The sequence below is a fragment of the Malania oleifera genome, chromosome 13, assembly GCF_029873635.1.
Source record: "Malania oleifera isolate guangnan ecotype guangnan chromosome 13, ASM2987363v1, whole genome shotgun sequence".
NCBI classification, from domain to species: domain Eukaryota; kingdom Viridiplantae; phylum Streptophyta; class Magnoliopsida; order Santalales; family Ximeniaceae; genus Malania; species Malania oleifera.
Genome location: NC_080429.1, coordinates 44,826,950 through 44,851,250, shown reverse-complemented (window position 1 = coordinate 44,851,250; position 24,301 = coordinate 44,826,950). Strand labels below are relative to the sequence as shown.

The 24,301-nt window shown below is 38.5% G+C and overlaps 1 protein-coding gene across 1 annotated transcript; it reads left to right on the top strand.

Annotated features, from left to right (window-relative positions):
• The first annotated feature begins 692 nt into the window (after positions 1-692).
• Positions 693-5,429, top strand: LOC131146509 (protein NRT1/ PTR FAMILY 2.9-like). Its single transcript, XM_058096143.1, has 4 exons — positions 693-1,160; positions 1,281-1,498; positions 1,962-2,521; positions 4,319-5,429. The coding sequence occupies exons 1-4, from the start codon at positions 1,037-1,039 to the stop codon at positions 5,217-5,219; spliced, it is 1,803 nt and encodes a 600-aa protein (XP_057952126.1). The 5' UTR covers positions 693-1,036; the 3' UTR covers positions 5,220-5,429.
• The last annotated feature ends 18,872 nt before the right edge of the window (positions 5,430-24,301 follow it).

Genomic DNA, 24,301 nt, shown 5'->3' with positions numbered 1-24,301 from the left:
TCTTCAAATGTTTGTTAAATGAGAATTCAATGAAACAAAGTTTGTTTTATAGTGAGAAAAAATACGTACCCCATTTTCGAGTTTTTATAGTTCGAAGGCCTCCTGCACTCGTCCACTCCCTGAACGGTCACCTGCAGCACTCCCCTGAACGATCACCTGTATCACTCACAAACGGTCACCTGCTGTCCTCTCTGCTCTCTGCAAGTAGAGTTGTGCTTTCTGTTCGCGAGTGAAAGGAAGGGAAAAGGATGAGATCAAGCAAATCTCACAATTTGATCTTACGAGATTTGCCACGCATCATACGCCATTTCATTTCCCACCAAATCTCGCATGACCATCTTGCGAGATTTGCCACGTGTCATACGCCGTCTCATTTCCTATACAAATCTCGCACGACCATCTTGCGAGATTTTTTGTCACGCGTCAATTGACTCTGTACAAAACTCCTTAAATCTCGCAGTTTGATTCTATGAAATTTGTTAAATCTCACACCATCAATTTGCGAGATTATGTGGGAAAATTTTTCTCAAACGGAGTATTATTTAATATTTTATTTTAAATTAATAATAAAACCGGAAAAAACTCTAATGGCCGGTTTGGGCTCACCTCATTCATCACGCGGTCCAGCGTTCAATGATTCAAGGGCTTCGGCCCCCCTTATTTATTTTATTTTGTAAAGCCAATGAGAAAAAATTGGAGGTGGTTGAGTCAGACTAGCTTTCTCACAACTCACTGCGGACCACCACGTGAGTTTAGAATTATCAACTGCTGAAGTAGAGTATCGCATCCTTCTCTGCATCTTCTTGCGTTAATTCATTTAATCAAACCTTTGCAAAGCAATGGCCAACACGCAACACACACGTACCAGTAAAATTTGCTGTAGGGTCCTGGTTAGTAGGACAATATAGCATTCATATATGTGTTTGCGTGTGCGTGCACGTGCTCATTTCCTCATCTAGCTATATATAGTAAGTACTTCAGGACAGAAGATGAACTATTTCTCCTTGAGAATAGAGTACAGCATACCAGAGGAAAAATGGAAGAGGGGAAAACTTCTTCGCTGGAAATGGGAACCATGGAAAAGAAAGAGAAAGCTGCTACAACCGGTAAAGCACCCGAGGTCAAGTACAGGGGAATTAAAGCCATGCCATTTGTCATAGGTAAGAGCAAAAGATGACAGAAGTTCTGCTTTTTTACTTGATCTAGAATGTGGAAATGAATTGATTAATCGTGCAGGGGAATGATATCTAAAATGTGATTTGAGCTGATTAATGATGCAGGGAATGAGACCTTTGAGAAGCTGGGGACTATTGGCACCTCGTCCAACCTCTTGATCTATCTCACTACCATCTTCAACATGAAGAGCGTCACAGCCACAACACTTGTGAACACCTTCAATGGAACCTGCACCTTGAGTCCCCTGCTGGGTGCTTTCCTCTGCGACACTTACTATGGTCGTTATAAGACGGTCGGATTCGCTTCGGTCTCCTCATTTTTGGTAATACGACTAGTACTATTATCCACCATCTTTAATGTTCAATACATCTGCAGCAATGAAAAAGAAACAAGAAAAGCTAAGCCATATGCTGAATACTTTTACTGAGAAGGCAATCACTTGGATTAGAACTAATCTTTTGGTAGGCTGGAATGGAGTGAATTAGAAGTGGAATAAAATGAAAAATCGTACAACGAATATGTAAAAAATTATAAAAACAAACTCGATTCCATTCCATTCTGTTCTTGCCTACCAAACAAATCTTTTGGTTTCAGCAGCTTGCATTCCATAAGAAGTTCATTACGTGGTTTTTTAGTTGGGTTTTTGAGTTTGTTCCATGTCAACCATGACTTTGCTCTTTCAAAAATCTAAATGAGAACGAAACTACTCAGCTGACCTCATGAAGAACCATAGTTAGCAACAACAGAATATAATTGTGCAATTCCTTTCTTTCTTTTTGTTATAGGGGATGCTTGTAATAACTCTAACGGCAGCCATATCGAAGTTGCATCCTCCTGAGTGTCACGCACAAGAGAGTGGGCAGTGCATAGGGCCAACACCAGGGCAGATGGCTTTTCTGCTAAGTGGGTTTGGACTGCTGGTGATCGGTGCTGGTGGCATCCGACCGTGTAATTTGGCCTTCGGAGCTGACCAATTCAATCCCGAAACTGAATCTGGGAAGAGAGGAATCAGCAGCTTCTTTAATTGGTACTACTTCACCTACACTTTTGCAATGATGATATCTTTGACAATCATCGTGTACGTGCAATCCAATGTGAACTGGACTATAGGGCTAGCAATCCCTGCATTTCTAATGTTCTTATCATGTGCATTCTTCTTCGCGGGCACAAAAATATTTGTGAAAGTGAAGCCGGAGGGTAGTCCCTTGACAAGTGTGGCACAGGTCATAGTGGCGGCAGTAAAAAAGAGGAAATTGAAGTTACCGGAGCAGCCTTGTGTCTCCCTTTTTAACCATATTCCCACCAGTTCTATCAACTCCAAGCTTGCTCACACACATCAATTTAGGTAACCAAAACCCTATTTCCTGCATTTACTTGTCATGCTCTTTCAAGTTTTTGACTTAATCCCCTTTAATGTTGACGTTGTATCTTCTTAGACCCTGCAACTTCAAGCTTGCCACTTTTAGAAACATTCCATTGGCCGAGAGGGCTCTTCCCTGCCATGGTCTCCATTGCTATTGCTTAAGTTATTTAACACTTAGAAGTACTCACTGTATGCTTATTTTCACTTGTTTTGGCCTTCAATTGAGTTATATAGAGTAACAAGATCCTTGAAACATACCCCAGAGTATGTCTTTGACCCCTCATTAGCCAAAAAAGAAGCATGTTTCTTACTGAGATGAACTGCTAAAGGTTGAGCACAGAGAACACCAAAAAACCCTCAAGAACCCCTCTGGACACAACAAGATAATCCCACACAGAAACCCCAATCCATTGTCATTAGCTACAACAGAGAGTATTGAACATGACTATAAACTTAAATATCGAAAAAAGATTTTGTTTAGAAGCAGCTTTGAAACCAGATTGGGAGGAAGCAGCAGCACATAACATCACACTAACTCAGTGGGAAGGACTGCTGAGTAGGCATCAACATCTTATGAATAGAGCCTAGGAAATTGAAAGCAAAAACATCTGTGAGACATTTTGACAAACATGGAACATGTCCTTTGTCTCCACGAATCAATTAACTCTGATTGAGGGGATAATCAATCCAAACAGATACACTCATGAAGTCTCATTCTTGCCAACCCATCAGCCACAAAGTAGGGTTCGTTGTGTACGAAAGGAGCATCCTCAATCTTCCTTCCACGCTTGCTCACACACATCTTATGAACTGATCCTAGGAACTTCAAAGCTGAAATCTTTTTGAGACATTTTGACAAACATGGAACATTTCCACCGTCTGCTTGAATCAATTAACTGTGATTGAGAGGATATTCCTCAATCCAAACAGATATACACAAGAAGTTGCATTCTTGCTAGCCCCCATCAGCCAAAAATTAAGTCGTGATATTTATGAATAAGTTCACCCAGTGCTTTAGAGAAGACGCACAGACACAGTGGGACAAACCTAGGTTGCTTGATAATCTTGGGTTAAAGGATTAAGGCAAACCTAGGTATTTTTAGCTAATGTAGCAAAATTGCACACCATTTTCGAGGCCAAATAAGCCACTCTCTCCACCTCCATCCCCATAACCCCACCAAACATTAATTCTGAAGATTGTACACCACAACTAAACCTTCGGCATGCGTATTTGTGCAACAAGGGTTCTCTCCCCACCTAGGAGGCACATGATATCAGCTTTTCTCTTGTTAATTTCTCATTAATTAAAAGAATAAAATTAATTTTGTTGATGTAAAAAAGGCAGATTATGGTACCTGTCATGAATGAGTCAATTGTTCAAGTGGGCTATCATTTATGCGAAAACAAATATCTTATTGTGGTCATTTGAAACAGCGAGTTGTTTCCAATGTAAAAAATCTGTAAGACTCGCGCAATCTAGAAAAATGACGAAAGCAGTGCTGGTTGAAGATGCCAGTTAAACTGCTAATGACGCCTTTTGATGATGATATTGCAGAAAATAGATTTTGTTCCTCCCAATGACCGGATAAACAAATATGTTAGCCTCCCCATGTGATTGATTGGCATCATTGCCATTACCTGTATAAGCAAAAGATAAAAAAATAAAAGTGTGCATTAATTCGTAATTAGCGGGAAAAGATAGCTCTATTTGCTTGCAGACTTGCATTTAGTATATGATTATCATAGGCTATGAACTAACAATATTCATTTTTTTTTCAGATTCCTTGACAAAGGCGCAATCAAAACCGCCAATGACAAACTCAACCCAGATGGATCAGCTGCAAATCCACGGAGACTTTGCAGTATGCAGAAAGTGGAAGAGGTAAAATGTTTGATAAGAGTGATTCCCATATGGTTCGCAGGCAATATATACCATATCGCGATCGTCCAACAGCAAACATATGTAGTTTTCCAAGCCCTGCAGTCCGATAGACGCATCGGCAACAGCAATTTCAAAATCCCAGCAGCATCATATATTGCTTTCGCCATGCTCAGCCTCACTATCTGGATACCCATTTACGACCAAATCATAGTCCCATTTATTCGAAAGTACACAGGAAAAGAAGGTGGCATCACCATCCTCCAAAAGATAGGTGTTGGCATGGTTCTCTCAGTGGTCACCATGCTAGTATCCGCTTGGGTTGAGAAGCATAGAAGAACTTTGGCACATACTAAGCCAACAATGGGCATCGAACCAAGAAAGGGTGCCATTTCTTCCATGTCAGGTCAATGGCTACTATTTCAACTAGCCATAGGAGGGTTGTCTGAAGCATTTGCTATTGTGGGTCAAACAGAATTCTACTACAAGCAGTTCCCGGAAAACATGAGGAGCATCGGTGCAGCTTTCTTGCTGGCAGGCATCTCAGGGTCTAATTACTTGAGTGGTTTCTTAGTCTCAATTGTTCATCAAATGACCAAGGGCAATGCAACAGGAAATTGGTTGGCAGAAGATCTTAACAAAGGGAAACTTGATTACTTCTACTACCTGATTGCTGCTTTGGAGCTTTTAAATTTGGGGTATTTTCTTGTTTGTGCCAAGTGGTACAAGTACAAAGGAATTGATGGCAACACTGGTGAAGGGGACATGAAGGGAAAGCAAGCTGAAGAATCTGTAGTTTGACAGAAATTCATGTGAAATATTTATGCAGAAGCCTTGTAAAACAGCAAGAACTAAAGCATCGAGAGAGAATTCTTGGGATTAAAAATGCAGTAGATCATTCTTAGTTTTTCCCATTTAGTGTCAAAATTTTGGATATTTTTCTTAGGCACTTTGTGCTAAGTTGTTTGCTTGCTAGATTGATTCAAGATGATGTTTCTCCTTAGACTTAAATGCTTTCTTAATAAATGCTTGCCAAAACCATAATAATATTTTCCTTAAAAAAAAAAAGACACTGAATTCAATTGTATTTAAATTGGATTTAACAAGAGAAGATGTTGTAAACAAAATACATATTTAAATGGAAATATCTAATCTTGGTCAACCATAAAATTCCGATATAGGAACTTAAGAGATCAATAGCCTTAAAAGAGGGTGGTAGTGACAAGTGGTACTACTATTAGAGACCCCATCCAATGCGTGAAATAAAAGTATTAATCTTTTTTTGCTTCTCGCATAAGAAATTAATATTTTATATTTTTAAATTTCTTTTAAGAAGTGTTTGGGGAAAAAAGTATCTAACGCAATAATCAAATACAAACTGGAAAGACGACCACTTTTATGATCACCTATATTTGTAGGACATTTGGGGATAGGCTTTCACCTGGAAAGTTTTGGGCATAGTCCTATGGGTTTAAGGCTACACTTTAGATAAGGGTTTAATAAATGGTAAGAGAGAAGGGCTTAAGAGTTATAAATTATAGTAGACTTGGCCTAGTTGGAGAACTGTTGTGGTGGCTCTTTTGCTGACGGGGGCTTACACAGAAAAAACAGACAATTATAAGTGGAGTGCTAGGATGAAAGGCCTCTTGCTTTGACAATATCGTTGTTGTGCAAGTGGATGTTAAACTTAAATAGAAACGAAGAAAATGGAAATAGATTAAATGAAAACAAAAAATCAAATGGCCTTGAAGATGATGAGTTGTAGAGGAAAATGAGTCGTGAAGGAGCCGACATTTCTACCATTTATATATATTCATATTCAAAGAACTCTGATAACCTATATAAAAACCACCTGAACCCCATGTGAGTACTAGGCTGACCTGTCCATATCTCAAATAAAACATGCGGCGGAAACATATGCATACACTCTAAATACAATATCAAAAATCTAGAACCATCATATCAGATATACATGTCTCCCCCAAAACCAAAATAATACTACAGCCCAAGGTAATACAAAATGTTTCCATATACATATACATACTAGTGCCTCATCGGCACTAACTTAAATCCCCAAAAGCACTAACCCTTCCCAGAGCTCTCTAAGCTCGTCTCCTTGGATTTCCTGAAAATGGTAAAAATTGAAGGGGTGAGACACCTCTCAGTAAGACAGAATAAATTATTGATAGAACGTGGCAACATGAGTTTTAAAAAAAAATATCATACCACATTCATTTAATAAATAATGTAACTTAGTAACCATGAAAACTGTGCTCATATCCCACACGCACGCACGCACGCGCGCGCGCACTCACACACACACACACACACACACACACACACACACATATATATATATATATGAAATCATATATTTCCCTAAAAACTATACAAGTGATCAATACAAGTCTCGAGCCAACATGTATGTAAACGTGGATGTAGAGACCCGAAAAATAATAGCAATTAAATAATAGAGAGAAAGAGGGATAAATGGCAAAAAAAGGAAATCCAAAAAGGGAAAAAGCAAGGTTCGTCAATGAAGCCCGGTTTCGTCGATGAAGGCCCTTTTATGGTTCGTGGACGAGTTTCAGTGTCTCGTTGACGAAGAGATACCGAGAGGGGAAATTCAGACTCTTTAGCTCATCGACGAACTCATCATCCTTGTCGATGAACTCCCTTCTTCAGTTCATCGACAAGGCCACGTGTCTCATTGACGAAGCCACGTGGCCAGCCATTTATAAATACACAAAAATCAGATTTTTGGAAAAAATTCAATTGTTTTCCTCTCTCTCTCTCTCTCTCTCTCTCCCCCTCCCTCCCTCTCTCTCTCTCTCTCTCTAGATTTTCAAATCCTCTACCTTCTCTCTAAGATTTCGGCTCTGTTTTTCCCCGATACGACAATCGGAAATTACCACAATGATCCTGGGGAGATTCTCTACAACTTAGCCGCAGCAGAATTTTTGTTTGAGAGGTTCGAACACCATCCCAAAATCGAGGTAAGTAGGCTATTCTAGGGTGTATGTGGTCAATAGGTTTTTCTGAACCCATATCTTGCGTTAGATGAAAATATACTGAAGTTGGGTTGATTAAATTCCAGTATTGTGATTTCAGGGTTTGGGTTTCCAAGCACTGCAGGCATGGGTTGAGGACCCTGGCGGGTGTTTTCTCACAAACTCAGGTAACATTGATAAATAATTAGTAGTCTAGAATTTTATGGATAAAAGAGATATGTAAGCCTAGGGAAAAGGCAAGTATAGTTATTATTTGGAGATTGGGTTGATTGAATTAGGAAATGTACATAATTTCAGGGTTTTGACTTTGGTATGCTGCGGGCGTGGGGATAAAGTTGAGGTCAGGCCTCCCAGTTAGCCAAGTAAGGGAAATATGCTATGCCAGTTAAAACAAAGTTTCATATTAGTAAAGTGTAGTATATGTTTATGGGTTTTTAGAGAAACAAATTATACAATATTACATATTATAGTTAATGAATTTTATTTAGTGGTGTGGCATGAGAAATATTAGTATGATACAAAATTCTATACAGATTTTACAGAACTATGATTTACACAGTTTACTCAGATATACAGTTTTATTCAGATATTACAGTCTATTCCGATATACAGTTTTATTCAGAAATACAATTTTCATAGTACCATGATATACTAATTATAGTACCATGATATACAGATTACAAAACTATGATATACAGTTATTACAGAACCATAACATACAGTTATTACAGTTTATACATATCAGTTTATTACAGCATTATGGTTAATATAGCTTTACAAAATCATGATTATCACAGTTATACAAAATCATGGTGAATCAGTAAGATATATAACAGTATTACATAGTATCAGACCTTAATGGAACATATCAGATTACAGAGCACCGTACCGTAGCTATTACAGTATAGAGTGCAACCACATATCTTAGATAGTGTGTGGATTATATGTGTAGTCGATTGTGCCTTGGGAGAGCTTGCAGACTCCTCGGTAGTCTGGGTTGAAGTGGTCGATTTGACGATAGAGGTTTCAGTTGACTTATCTTGGTAGGCCAACTAGTGTTAAGTCCCACCTACAGACTACACAACCCTGTCATGAGAGGTTAAATCATGACATAGGGTCATCGAGTGATATACCTATAGATACTAAAAGTATGATTTAATAGAAAGTTTAGAAACAATGTATTTTAAGCCACATAGGTGTGAGTTATACTGTATTATATTTTTGCATGCTATTTCAGCTTTAGTAGATTAAAAGTATATTGTTTATGTAAACTCAGTTGTCATACACTAGTAATAGCATATTTCGTCTTACTGAGAGTTGTCTCATCCCATTAATTTAATATATTACAAGTGATCCAATTAGACGAGCGGATCAGGTTCGGAGATAGAGGAAATCTTGTACTGCCCTGTCTGTAGGGTAAGTGTACGTTGGAAGATGTATTTTTGCGTAGATACTAGGCGATTTAGTGGAGACTACCGCAGAGATGTAAATATATGTTTTGGGAAAATACTGAATTGTGGTATTGTAATTATGGTTTTATGACTTTATGTTTTTCCATTGCATATGTGTGTTATCTTATGAACAGGGATTCCTTGGTGCCACTTTGGGACCGAGATGTCATAGTAGATAATACAAGGGTACTAGAGTAATATAGTTTATAGCTATGTAATATATATATATATATATATATATGAATTTTCGGGTCATTACAATTTGGTATCAGAGCCTAGGTTGTTAGGTTCTGGAGACTCTAGTGTACAATGGAAAACAATACTAGAATATAGGAATTGAATTTTGAGAAGGATAGAAATTGGAATAAAATAGAATTTCAGTGAGTTAATGTTGGGAAATTAAAATGACAATTTGGGGTTCTGTTCTATAGCTTGGAAACAAGAATTTTGAGGTGGTTTTTGTGATTTTCCTGGGGTGACGATTTCAAGAAAACCATAGTAAACTATCGTCGGTTTCTATTTCCATATGGTAGGACTAGACCTTAAATTAGTGATAGGTGGTATTGGAATGTCTTAGTAAGATTAATGTAAGAATAGCATTATATGGTTCGGTTTCTCAAAATAATTTGGTATTATTGCAGGATGGACCCTAGAGGTAGTAGCGCTCATGCTAGCTGCGATGATGGTGCAGGGCCTTCTAGCATGGGTGACAGGGATTCAGATGTTGTTTTTCCCAGTGTAGCTTAGCAAGTTATGGCTGAGATTGCATGGAGCTCCAAGGAATAGGGAGACCTGTCTGCAGGCCAGGGTTGTACGACAGAAAAGTTCACGAAAATGAACCCTCTAGCATTTTCAAGAGGAGCCGATCCTACAGTTGCTAAGAACTAGATGCAAGAGATCGAGAAACTGTTAATAGTGCTCCATTGCACCGATAAGCAGAGGGTTCTCTATGCCACGTACAAGTTGACAGGTGAGGCCGAGAGATGGTCGACAGCTATGAAATTATTAAAGGAGTAAAGATGTAACACCTTAAAAATCTTACCATTTTTTTTTATATATGTATATATCTACATCCATACCTAAACAGCGAAACACAAATCACATAACCATATATATATATATGTAAATACTATACAATACCAGGATCTAGTATATATATCGGCCATAGCCATACAAAACAAATCCCTCCAGCATCATCTACCCCAAAAATACAACACTCTCCCAAAACTCACCCTATAACTAGGGTAATCAAAATACTCTCTATCCGCGAGCCTGATATGCTCGCTCAGCTAGCTCACCTGAAAAATGTTAAAGTCATGGGGTGAGTCGACGCTCAGTAAGTGGAAATATGCTATTACTAGTGTGTGACAACTAAGTTAGGAATACTGTTTAAATAACAACTGAACTGTAATACAATAATAAATTTGTAAAGCATATCTTTCTTTTCACAATTTAAAATATAACTGTATCATCTGTGTTTTCTACTTTTCATACTGCTAATATTATACTATACTCATCATATACTATAAAACTGTATACATATACGTAACTGTGCTTTATCCCTGGAACTCTATATGTCGTAATTTGACCCCTCATGATAGGGTTGTGCGCATGAGGCACTTAATCTGGTCGGCCCTCCAAATAAGTCAATATACTCTACACTACCTCAGTCTGGCCAAACTGCATACTCTTCTAGGCGCGGGACTGGCTGCTACCTCATCAAACCGGCCCCCTCAACCCAGCTAACTGAGGTGCTGCATACTCTCCAAGCATGGCTGATGATACCCACACACTATCTAAGATATGTGGTTGTACTCTATCTATATCTAGCAACGGTACCATGCTCTGTATTCTTTATCTGTATCTGTCTGTATTCTTTCCTTAGGGATCTAATACTATATATATATATATATATATATATATATATATATATATATATATACAAATATATACTCTTTTACTATTTTCATCATGTTTCCAAAATTACCATAATGCTATCTTTCTGTACTGTAAATACTGTAATCTCTGTATATTGTATCTGTAGCATTTCAATGATATTTATGTATATCTGTCTGTATACTCTGTCTATATACTCTGTCTGTATACTCTATATGTTATGGTAATAGGAAACATGACATACTATAAACACTGTATATACTGTTCTATATAAAGTTGTAATAAATATACTGATCTGAGTAAAACTATATACATGTATATGTATATATATATATATATATATATATGTTTTATGAAACTATTCGTATAAAAGCTGTATATGCATGCATATCTTTCTATATAATATCTGTGAATATATAACTATATTTAGATACTCTGTATAACTCCATACACTGTAAAAACTATATAAACTGTACACACTGTCTATATCTGTGTAATCGGTATAGTATGATATACTATGAAAACTATATAAGTTTTTCATCACATAAATATCTACTCAGGCCACACAAGCATTTAAAACTCATATTCTGGAAAACTGGTAATAAGTTGTTATATACATATGTGTGAAATTTCTAATAACATTATAAAAATTCCTAGTATAGCATATTTCCCTTACCTTAGCTCTGAAAAGCCCCTATTAAATTCTGGCCCTATACCCGCAGAGTTCTCCACTCAACATCCTGAAAATCAAATCCCCCAAAACAAAACATCAGTATTTCTTCGTGTATTGTATTTCTTATAACTGAGGGACAGACAAATACTAAATAAAATGTCTTACCCTGAGATTGAGACGAAATCCAAACCAACTTCACCAATGATCAGCTCCAGCAGACTTGCAGAGAACTTCGCCAGGAGCGTCGTGGTGGCTTCGAATCGTCGATCCAGCACAAAACGGGCCCAGAATCGAAGAAAGAAGGGGAGGGAATCGTAGGAGAGAGAGAGAGAGAGAGAGAGAGAGAGAGAGAGAGAAGTTTTTTGCGCCAATTCTCGTAAAAGAATCTAGGTTTTGGCAATTTATAGCCCTGGATTCGTCGAAAAGACACGTCATCTCATCGACGAGTCTTTAAGGAATTTCATTGACGAACTTCCTCCCTCGTCGACGAATTTCAGGATGCCCAAAAACCTCTCTCAATATTTTCTCGTCGACGAGGCGTGGCTTCATCGATGAGGTCCCTTATGCGCTCATTGACGAATCCCCTGTATTCATCGACGAGACCCTGTATAAAAATTTCGGGTTGTTACAAAAGACTATACCAGTGGCTATGACCTGGAGCCGGTTCAGGGAGGTATTTATTGACGGATATTATCTTGCCACTGTAAGAGGGGCTAAGTTGGTAGAATTTTTGAATTTGACTCAGGAAAATCTCACGGTTCAGCAGTATGCAGCGAAATTCATTGAGTTGTCACGTTTCGCCCTTTACATAGTACCGGGTGAGGCTAAGAAGGCGAGAATGTTTAAGAGAGGCTTGAAGCAGGGAATTTTTAGACAAGTGGTAGTTCTAAAGATGCAGGATTTCTCTGAACTGGTAGAAAGGGCCACAGTAGCAGAGGAGAGTTTACCGAGGGATGCTGAGACACAGAGCTAAAGGAAAAGGCTCACGCCTCCAGGTTTTCAGGTGGGTTCCAATCGGGGCTCATGGAGAAGAGACTGATATAGTGGAGGCCAGAGAGAGATGTTGGGACGCCGTGGTTTCCAGGGCAAGAAGATTTATCCCACCTGTCTTAGGTGTGGCCGGAGTCATACGAGAGAATGTCGTTTGGGAGAGAACGTTTGTTACCGGTGTGGAAGACCTAGTTATATGGCATGATCATGTCAGGGACCGCCGAACCACACGTTAGCTCACAGACCATTCTAGGGAGGTTACCAGGCACCCCGAGGGGGCTGGTAGAGAAACACAGCTCCTGCAAGGGTTTATGCACTAACGCTGGGAGACGTTGAGGCTGTCAGAGATGTTGTGACAGGTATTCTTACTACTTTACCATATAAAGCTGTTGTTTTGTTTGACACAAGTGTCACCCATTCTTTTTTGTTGTTGGGATATTTTAAATTATCTGGGGTTGAGGCACAGTTGTTAGATGTGGAGTTGTTAGTAGTTACGCTGAATGGATCAGTAGTGAGGTGTATGAAGGTACTTAAAAACTATTGAGTAGACATTCAGGAGAAAGTATTACCAGCTGATCTCGTGGTATTTGACATGCAGGGGTTAGATCTGATATTGGGTATGGACTGGCTGGCAGCTAACTATGCTAGCATTGATTGCCATAAAAAAGAAGGGATCTTCAGACCCCCACATAAGCAGGAATTCAGATTCGTTGGATCACGTGTGTGCGCTTCGCAACAGTTAGTGTCGGCTATTTAGGTGAGGAGGCTGCTTTAGGGTAGTTTCTAGGGGTATGTTGCTATATAAAGGAAATGCCAAAGGAAAAAATGAAAGAAGTTGATATTCCTATAGTTAGGGAATTTTCAGATGTTTTTCCAGAGGAATCACTTGATTTACCACCAGATCGAGAGATTGAATTTGTTGTGGATTTACTACTAGGGTCAGCACTGATATGTAAAGTGTCCTATAGAATGGCTCTAGCTGAACTAAAAAAATTGAAAGACCAGTTGAAGGAGTTTTCGGATAAAGGGTTTATCAGGCCTAGCATGTCGCCTTAGCGAGCACTAGTCTTGTTTGTGAAGAAGAAAGACGGGACTCTGAGAATGTGCATTGATTATAAAGAGATAAATAAAGTGACAGTCAAGAATAAATATCCTCCTCCCAGAATTGATGAGTTATTTGATCAGTTTTAGGGGACCCAGGTCTACTCCAAGATTGACCTTCGGGGATATCACCAAATGAAAGTTAAAGTAGAGGACATTTCGAAGACAACTTTCAGAACTAGGTATGGGCATTATGAGTTCTTGGTAATGCCATTCAGATTGACTAATGCACCGGCAGTATTTATGGACCTAATGAATTAGGTGTTCCATTAGTACTTGGACTAGTTTTTTGTGGCATTTATTGATAATATACTGGTCTACTCGAAAAGTTTTGAGGAACACAAGGAGCATTTGAGGTTGGTATTGCAACTATTGAGAGGAAGGAAGTTATATGCTAAATTTAAGAAATTTGAATTTTGGCTGAGGTAGGTCACTTTTCTCGGGCATGTGATTTCTAAGGATAGCATATCAATAGATCAAAGTAAAATAGAAAAAGTGGTGAATTGGGTGAGACCAGGGAATGTACCAGAGATCAGGAGTTTTGTAGGTTTGGCAGGTTACTACCGATTTTTTGTGGATGAATTTTCTAAATTATCAGGTCCACTAACATGACTCCTGAGGAAAAATTTGAGATTTGAATGGACGGATGAGTGTGAGTAGAGTTTCCAAGAATTGAAATAGTGGTTGGTCACTACATCCGTATTATCTATTCCATCAGGAGAGGATGGATTTGTTATATATAGTTATGCGTCTCAGAAGGGACTCGGGTGCATGTTGATGCAGCACAGGAGGATTATTGCTTACGCTTCTCGGCAGCTTAAAGAGTATGAAAAAACTGCCCAATACATGATTTAGAATTAGCTGTAGTGGTGTATGCTTTAATGATTTGGAGGCATTATCTTTATGGTGGGAGATGTGAGATCTTCACTAACCATAAAAGTTTGAAGTATTTCTTTACCCAAAAAGAATTGAATATGAGGCAGAGAAGATGATTAGAGCTCATTAAAGACTATAATTGTACTATCAGTTACCACCAAGGGAAAACAAATGTAGTAGTTGATGCTCTAAACCAGAAATCAATGGAAGCAGCGTTGTCAACAATAGGGATTCAGCATCCAATTTAGATGGATTTGGAGAGGCTCGGTGTGAAGTTAGTAGAGGATGATGACCAGGCATTTATTACCAACCTAGTGTTACAGTCTACCTTGCAAAAGAGGATTAAAGCTACTTAGAGGAATGACGCAGAATTGGTAGAACTGATAGAAAAAGTGTAGGACGGACAGAGGGTGGAGTTTACTATTTCAAATGATGGAGCTCTGATGTTCTGTACTAGGTTGTGTGTACCTGCAGATGTTGAGATTCAGAGGGTTATTCTAGAGGAAGTACACAGATCCCTTTACATAGTGCATGCAAAAAGCATTAAAACGTATCGAGACCTTCGGGAATCCTTTTGGTGGAGCGATATGAAGAGGGAGATAGCTGGGTTTGTGTAGCAGTGTTTAACGTGTCAACAGGTAAAGGCTGAGCATTAGAGACCGGTGGGACAATTGCAGCTACTCTAGATTCCCAAGTGGAAGAGGGGGTCATATATCCATGGATTTCGTTACAAGATTACCACCGGCGTTACTTGGACAGAATGCTATTTGGGTGGTTGTTGATCGCTTAACGAAGACCGCTCATTTTCTCCCAATTAAAGTTAACTATTCAATTGACAGATTAGCCGAGTTATACATTCAGGAGATAGTTCGACCTCATGGTGTGCCAGTATCTATAGTTTCAGACCGAGACCCACGATTTACATCGCAATTTTGGAAGAGTTTGCAGGAAGCTTTGGGTCTCAGTTATCATTCAACAAAGCTTTCTATCCTCAGACTAATGGGCAGATGGAGAGAACGATCTAGATACTTGAGGATATGCTATGAACATGTGTGCTGGATTTTGGGGGTAGTTGGACTCAGTATATGCTGCTCGTTGAATTCACGTATAATAACAGCTACTAGGCCAGCATCTGGATGGCACCTTATGAGGCATTATATGGTAGGAGGTGCCATTCTCCACTATACTGGGATGAGATGGGTGAGAGGCGAGTTTTAGGACTAGTGTTAGTGTAGTAGTCATACGATAAAGTCCAACTTATAAAAGACAGAATCAGTGCAGCTCAGAGTCGGCAGAAAAGCTACACAGACACTCGCTGCCGAAAGTTGGAGTTTGATGTGGGAAATCAAGTATTTTTGAGAGTAGCACTGCTGAGAGGAGCTATGAGGTTTGGGAAGAAGGGTAAGATGAGCCCTAGGTTTATTGGCCTATTCGAGATACTTGAGAGAGTGGGTCTAGTCGCCTACAGGCTAACTTTACTACCAGCTCTATCCAAGATTCATGACGTTCCATGTTTTTATGCTGAGAAAATACGTCTCAAATCCCTCCCACGTGATCAGCTACTAGAAGATAGAGTTTCAAGATACTTTAGCATATGAAGAAACATCAGTGCAGATTCTAGATAGAAAAGAATAGGAGTTGCGCATCAAGAAAATTTCACTACTAAAATTCCTATAGAGGAATCATGTAGTGGAGGAGGTCTCGTGGGAGAAAGAGGAGGAAATACAATAGAAACACCCACAACTTTTTAGTGGGGACCAACATTAGACAGAAAAAAAAAAAATAGCAATAATTCAGGTAAAGTAAATATAGTTTGGTTTTATTATATGCAGAGCATGATAATGTATGTATAAGTTGTATTTAAGATTCTAAAATAGGTAGTATTTTTGGCTTTAGGGAGATTTTTATTTTATGTGTATACTTGTAATCTCTTAAAACCATATGTATAATCATGGTATTTCTCCACCATAAGTAAGGGCAAGTAATAAAATAAGTAGCAATTTTTTTCTAAGATGATGGTGTATAGAACAGATAGAAAATTTCGAGGACGAAATTTTATAAGGAGGAGAGAATGTAGAGACCTAGAAAATAATAGTAATTAAATAATAGAGAGAAATAGGGATAAATGGGAGAAAAAGGAAATCCAAAAAGGGACAAAGCAGGGTTCGTCGATGAACCCCGGTTTCATCGACAAATGCCCTTATATGGTTCATGGACGAGTGGGACTTAAGCAGTCCATTGTGACCCCCAGCTTCCCTGGGAATTTAATGGTGTAATTTAGCACAATCATTATTGGGCCCTACTGCCACATCATTAATCAACTTACTCCAGCGTGACATCATCATGTCGAGTCAACAAAATTGAGTCAGCATCCTCATTAGCGCCGCGTCAATGTTATGTCCGAGCCATGTCAGCAGACACATGCCAGTCGCCACGTCATCCCTAGGCCCACTTTCGATGCCAGCGTCCACGTCATCCCAAGACCCCACTGACTCACTCGAAAAATGAGCAGCTCGAAAGCTATCCCAAGTATAGGAGTTCTGTCGTGTAATATTAAGCCCAAGGGCTAGATCGTCTCCTCAGGGAATGCGTTTAATCTCAAATCTTACGTTCTTTCAATCAAAAATAAAATTGTACTGAACTCAGTTCAGATTCAAGGTTTTTCAAGATTGTTCAATTTCACTTTTGATGAATTAAATGACACGTAATTTAAAACTCTAAACTAACATGCACTAAATAAAAGAAAACAAGAATAGAAACCCTAGTTTACTTAAAGAAACATTGGGACACGCACTAATTAAAAATGGGAACTACAAATAAGGAATTAAAACACGCTAGAATGGAAACTCTAATCTACCTAAGGAAACATCGACACACGCACTAATTAAAGATGGTAACCTAGAACATGGAATTAAAAACACCCAATAGAAACCGAACAAAATTACGGAATTAAATCAAGAATCACAATTTAAACACAAACACGGATTCAACGAGAATTTAAAGCACGCAAACAATGACGAAATATAATGAAAACATGAGTTTTTGCTCAACCCGACCCTAACTAAACCATGCTTCGGTAAAAAGACTGAATTTAAAAAAAAAACAACTTCAAAACAAAAACACTCTTTTTTTTTTCATTTTATATTTTCTCTTTTCATTTAATTATTTAGTTAGAAATAAAACAGAATTTAAATTGAAGGACCAATAAACAAATAAAAGAAACTAAATCAAATTCTTTCAACCTAATGACAACATTAATTAAGAGAACATAAACATAAAACAAAAATCAAAATTAAACTTCACTCAAACAAATTAAAAATTACTTAACAACCATTCAAAATAAGGTTTTCAAAACTCTACTAACTAACTAAATAAGAAGAAAGGAGTTATTTTGCTGCAATCAACAATTAAAGAAAGAGAAAAAAAATAGAGAAAAAGAGAGAGAAAGAGCCGGAAAGCTGGCTGATCTTGGAGGGGATTCTCGGCTGCTGGAGTTGGAATTGCAGAGGCTTTGGATGCTGTTTGAAGGCTGGAGAAGTTGCTGCAAGCTACTGTGCCGTGAAGGTCTGGTAGCTAAACTGAGAACAAGAGAGAGAGGAAGAGCAAGGGAAGAGAGGAGAGTTTGAGGGAGAGAAAGTAAAGGGAAGAGAAGAGAGCAAGATAAAAAAAACAAAGCAAACTAAAGAAGAAGAAGAAGAAGAAGAAGAAGAAGAAGAAGAAGAAGAAAGGAGAGAAGAGCCGGCTGGGGGCAGCGCCCAACCCAGAGAAAGGAAAAAATGAGAGAATAAAAAGGGGAAATTTGGTGCCCTAGGATCCGGATTACCCAGCCCGACCCGTTTGCAACGGGTTGACCCGGCAACTTGATTTTTTCATTTTTTTAATTCTCTGTTCGTTGCAAATTCTGTTCTTCTAGAGCCCTTATCTCATAAAACTCAAAACATGAAAGTTGTATATGATTCTTTCCTATTTCTCTAGAAATTTGAATCGTCTCGATCGGAGCTCGGACGGAAAAGTTATACACAAAATACGAACAGGTGTTGGTTTTGATTCCCGGGAATTTTTCCTGCGACAAAAAAATTACCAAAACTTCATAAATAGTGCAATAAAGTTCAAGAATAATAATTTTGGCACTTTGTTAAAATATTGAACAAATTTGGACATTTAATTAAAAATATAAACCGTAAAACCCGGGTTAAACGCCCAATTACGTAGTTTTGACGCGTAATCACCCACCTACCACATCAGTGGCCAGGTCTTTTTTTTTGAACAACTTGAAGCATTTCTAAGGTCTTCAGCCGTTCTGGATCCAACCATACTGTTCATTTGAGCTGATTCCATCTCTAGATTGATGAATCGAGATGTCAAATGAAAAGAGTTCAAAGATTGAGATGTTTAATGGCACCAACTTTGGTTTCTCGAAGATGCAGATTGAGGACTACTTGTTTGGTAAGGAGTTGCACTTACCATCGAAGGGAAATTTGGATTCCATGATGGAGGACAAGTGGGAGTTGCTTGACTGAAAAGCTCTCGGAGCAATCGGGATGACGCTGGTAAAGTATGTTGCCTTCAATATTAAGCATATGACAATCACCAAGTCTCTTATGGATGCGCTCTCCAATATGTATGAGTAGCCATTAGTAGCCAATAAGGTACACTTAATGAAGAAGTTATTTACCATGAATATATCCGTAGATGATAGTTTTAGTATACATCTAAATAATTTCAACGAGCTGTCGGATCAACTCACCTCAGCTGAAATCAAGTTTGACAGTGAGATTCGTGCCTTACTGATTCTTAGTTAGTTGTCTGAGAGTTAGAAAAGTGTTGTTACTGCAATCAGTAGTTCCGTAGGAAAATCAAAACTGAACTTTGATGAAGTCGTCAGTATGATTTTGACATAAGAGATTAGGATGTAGTCATATAGTGCTTCCACCTCAAGTTCAGCCTTGAAGGTGGAAAGTCGAGGGAGAGATTCTTGGAAAGGAAGCGGGCATAGATGATCAAACAATCGCCGCAGATCTAAGACCAGGCAATCCAAATCCAAAAATTCCAGAGGTTCCTAGGGAACAAAGAACATTGAGTGCTAGAACTGTGGAAAGTTTGGTCATTTTAGTTCAAGTGCAAAGGTCCAAGAGAAGGAATATGAGGCGAAGATAGAAGCAAATGTTGCTTCAAAAGAAGGTGATATGTTGACATGCTCTTTGGAGAGCAAGAAGGAGTCTTGGGTCTTAGACTCTAGAGCCTTATTTCATGCCACTAGCAGTAAAGATTGCCTAGAGGAGTATATAGTAGGTGACTTCGGTAATGTATACCTTGGCAATGATTAGCCTTGCGATATAACTGACAAGGGAATTGTGAAGATTAAGATGAACGGGTCAGTATAGAAGTTGAAAGATGTCAGATATATTCCAAACCTGAGAAAGAACTTGATCTCAATTGGTCAACTGGCAGATGAGGGATACACCACAACATTCATTGGCGATGAATGGAAGATATCAAATGGTGCACTGACAATTACACAAGGTAAAAAAAGTGGAACACTTTATGTGACTTCTAATGCCTTTATGTCTATTTCAATTGGTACAGGAAATGACGATAGCAACATTTGGCATCATCAACTCGGTCACATGAGTGAGAAGGGACCTAGGATGATGCACTCAAAGGGAAAGTTGAGTGAACTACGGTCAGTAGAAATTGATATGTGCGAGGATTGTATACTCGAGAAACAGAAAAGGATCAGTTTCCAGACATTCACCAGTTTCCCAAAGAAGGAGAGACTTGAACTTGTCCACTCAAATGTATGGGGACCGACGACCATCTCATCCGCGGGTGAAAGGAATTACTTCTTGACACTTATTGACGATCATTCTCGGAAGGTATGGGTTTATTTTCTAAAATGCAAATTTGATCTCTTTGATACTTTCAATATTTGGAAAGCAATGGTTGAAAATGAGAACTGTTGACGATGGTGAGTATAAAGACACTGGGTTCAAGAAATTTTGCAATGAGTATGGTATCAGGATGGAAAGAATTGTACCAGGTACGCCTCAACACAATGGCATAGCCGAGCATATAAACCAATCATTGACTAAAAAAGCCAGAAGCATGCGTATGCAGTCAAGCTTATCATAGCAATTTTGGGCAGAAACAGTCAACACATCAGCATACTTGATTAATAGGAGTCCATGATACCATTGGGCCACTGTCTACTAGAAGAGGTATGGATAGGAAAAAAGGTGAGACTTTCATATTTGACAGTTTTTGGTTGTGTAGCATATGTGCATGTTAATGATCATATCAGAAACAAGCTTGATCCAAAGTCTCGAAAATGCACCTTTGTCAGTTATAGTGAAGATGAGTATGGGTATCGCATTTGGGATGATGAAAACAACAAGGTGATTAGAAGTAGAGATGTGAACTTTAATGAAAAGGTGACGTACAAAGAAAGACACACAATAAAACCAACAGAACCCACAGACCACTTCAGAATGAAACAACCTATGTAGGCTTGGATGATGTCCTAGAAGGTGTTGGGACACAACACACCGAGAATCCTCAAGAAAAGGAGACACGCTAGCAAAAAGCCGAGATTCCTCAAGTGGAGGAACCTGTGGAGCATATTGTCGCAGCATCACCTCCTACTCCAGCTCCGGAGCTTAGAAGATCTTCTCGTTAGCATGTACCAAATAAGAGGTATATGAATTATCTACTTTTTACAGATGGAGAATAACCCAAATGCTATGATGAAACATGTTAGGCGAGAGATTCGAGCAAGTGGGAGCTTGTAATGAAGGACAAGATGAAGTCCCTCAACTCCAACAAAACGTGGGAACTAGTTAACTTGCCCAAAGGTAAGACAGCTCTTCACAAAAATGGGTGTACAGGATCAAAAAGGAGCATGACGAATCCAGAAGGTACAAAGCCCGATTGGTAGTCAAAGGCTTCAAGCAGAAGGAAGGAATTGACTACACTGACATCTTTGCACCAGTTGTGAAGTTAACAACCATCAGATTAGTCTTAAGCATTGTTGACTTTGAGAGCCTACATCTCGAGCAGTTGGATGTGAAGATGGCATTTCTTTAAGGTAATCTTGATGAGGAGATTTACATGCAACAACCAAAAGGATTCTCAGTAAAAGGTAAAGAAGATCTTTTGTGCCAATTGAAGAAGAGCTTGTACGGTCTCAAATAAGCTCCCAGGAAATGGTACAGAAAATTTGACAACTTTATGCGTAGGAAATATTTTCAGAAGTGCAATGCCGACCACTGTTGCTACTTTAAAAGGTATCAGTCTAGTTATATCATTCTATTGTTATATGTCGATGACATGTTAGTTGTAGGACTAGATTTAGATCGAAGAGATCAAGAAATTGAAGCAGGAAATGTCAAAGGAGTTTGACATAAAGGACTTGGGTTTCGCCAAGAAGATACTTGGGATGCGGATCTCTAGAGATAAGCAACAGGGAACCTTGCAATTATCTCAGTTAGAGTATATTAGTCATGTTTTATAGAGATTCAACATGAGCAGCGTCGAACCAGTAAATATACCACTAGTCGGTCACTTCTGTCTCTCCAAGGACGAGGCTCCCTAAACACATGAAGAGAAAGATTTCATGACTAAGGTACCTTATGCCTCAGCCATTGGAAGTCTCATGCACGTCATGATTGGTACCAGAGTAGACATTAGTCAAGAAGTGGGAGCAATCAACAGGTTTATGTCAAATCTAGGGAAGACTCACTAGGAAGTAGTGAAGTGGATCTTGAAATATCTACGTGGCACTATTGATAAGTGTCTAATTTTTAGCACAGGAGACTTGAAAATTCAAGGGTATGTTGATGCTGATTTTGCTGGTGAAATTGATCATCGCAGAAGCACTACTGGATATGTGTTCACTATTGGCACAAGAGTTTGTTGACCCTATGGGTCATACCCTGTTTTGATTATGACAAATACGGTATTTAATGGTTTGATGAGTTCGTGTGCAGGACCGATCGAACATATAATATGGTGCACGCACACGACACATGAAGTGAAGACCTTATTTATGTTGTATTGTAATTTAATCATTCATTTGGGTCTGTAATAGTAATTAGGAGAACATGGTCTGTAATAATTAATACCTTACCTGCATGGAAGGATCGATAAGCTCAAGACCATAGATGGACTTTAGGGAACACTCTTCGGTCGACCGACACCGGATTTTTTCGGTATCTTGAAAAAGGCCTAAAAATGACCCTAAGACACTCGCTCATGTATATATATGAATGTTCATTTAAATAGAGTGTTTGCATGCTTAAATGGGACAAAAATGCTATAAATGGGTACTTTCAGTCGACCGTACTTCACAGTATAAATACGCCCGATCGACCGAACCCGGACCAAGTCAACCTTTTGACCACAGTCCGGTCAACCGAACCGTTATAGTTCAAAATCCCTGATCGACCGAAACCTCCCTGGGTCAAACAATTTGACCATCTAGTCGACCGAGCCAATTTTGTACTCCAACTACCTGGTCGACCGAGGGTCCTCAGGAGATGCCCCAACGGTCTGGTCGACCGAACCATTTAGTTCAAAATCTCCTGGTCGACCGAACCACGCCAATTTGAAAAATCGCCTATCCCGGTCGACCAACCATTTAGTTCATTTTTCTCTTAGTCGACCGAACCTAGAAAAATTGCCCTTGACACAAATATATGGTCGACCGAGCCTTCAGTTCAAAATCCCCCTGGTCGATTGAATCATATGAGACTTAGTCGACCGAAACATTTCTGGTCGACCGGACTTCTAGGGTTGCCCCATATTTTTTACCGCAGTTAACTTTTTAAAACGGGGTTAATTAGGGTTAAATTGGTTTAAAACAATATTAATAATACCCTACATGTCCTAACGACTATAATTTTTCTTATCTATATATATAGGGCTTCATTTGCAAAAATTAGCAAATAGATTAGAAAAATAATTAGCAAAAATCCTCTGATTCTCAAAAGCTCTATTTCTCACATCCAAGCCTTATTTCTTCATTCTTACTCATCCCCATTGCAAATCTTGCTAAGTAAGAGTGGTATTGTGAGTATTTAGTAAAGCTTACACTTTCACTAGTTTTAGATTGATTGATATATATTTTTATCCGAGAGTAAGCTTGAAGTTTTTCTAGGAGACTTTATTAATAAGTCTTCCGTAAGAAAACTATGTAGAACTTGTGAGTTTTGCATCATCATTGCAATACTCAAGAGTTCGTATTATTTTTTGTTTGTGAAATAAATTGTTACGGACCATTTTCAAATATCATGTGTGCTTATTTTTAAGAAAAGTACTTTTGGGATATTTTACTTGTGAAGATCTTTGTTATTGCACCTTTTGATTGATAATATTATCTTGACACAAAGATCAAATATTTTACAAACAAGTTTCAAATATCTCTTATGATTTATCTTGAGAAAAATATTTTGAGATATTTGTTAGCATATTGAAGATCTTTGTTGCTATATCTTTTTATCTTGATACAAAGATCAAATAAATTTTTGCAAATCATTTTTAAATATCTCTTGTGGTTTATATTGAGAAATATTATTTGTTGAGATATTTGAAGTGTGTTTGTGATCTTTGTTGGTGCATTGTGATTAAAATATTATTTTGACACAAAGATCCTATCATTTACACTCTCATGCACTGATTGCTATATTTGCATAAATATTTGAGAGTAGACACTTAGACTACATCCAGCTTATCAAATCCTATCTTTTGGTAGTGTATTGATTATACTATGCGTAACTGGGTACATATCTGCTTTACATGAAAGCACAATCACTGTACCATTTGTTGTATTTCAAATCTGTTGTATATCCAGGCATGGGCCTGAAGAGGGAGACTAGCCCTGGAATAGTC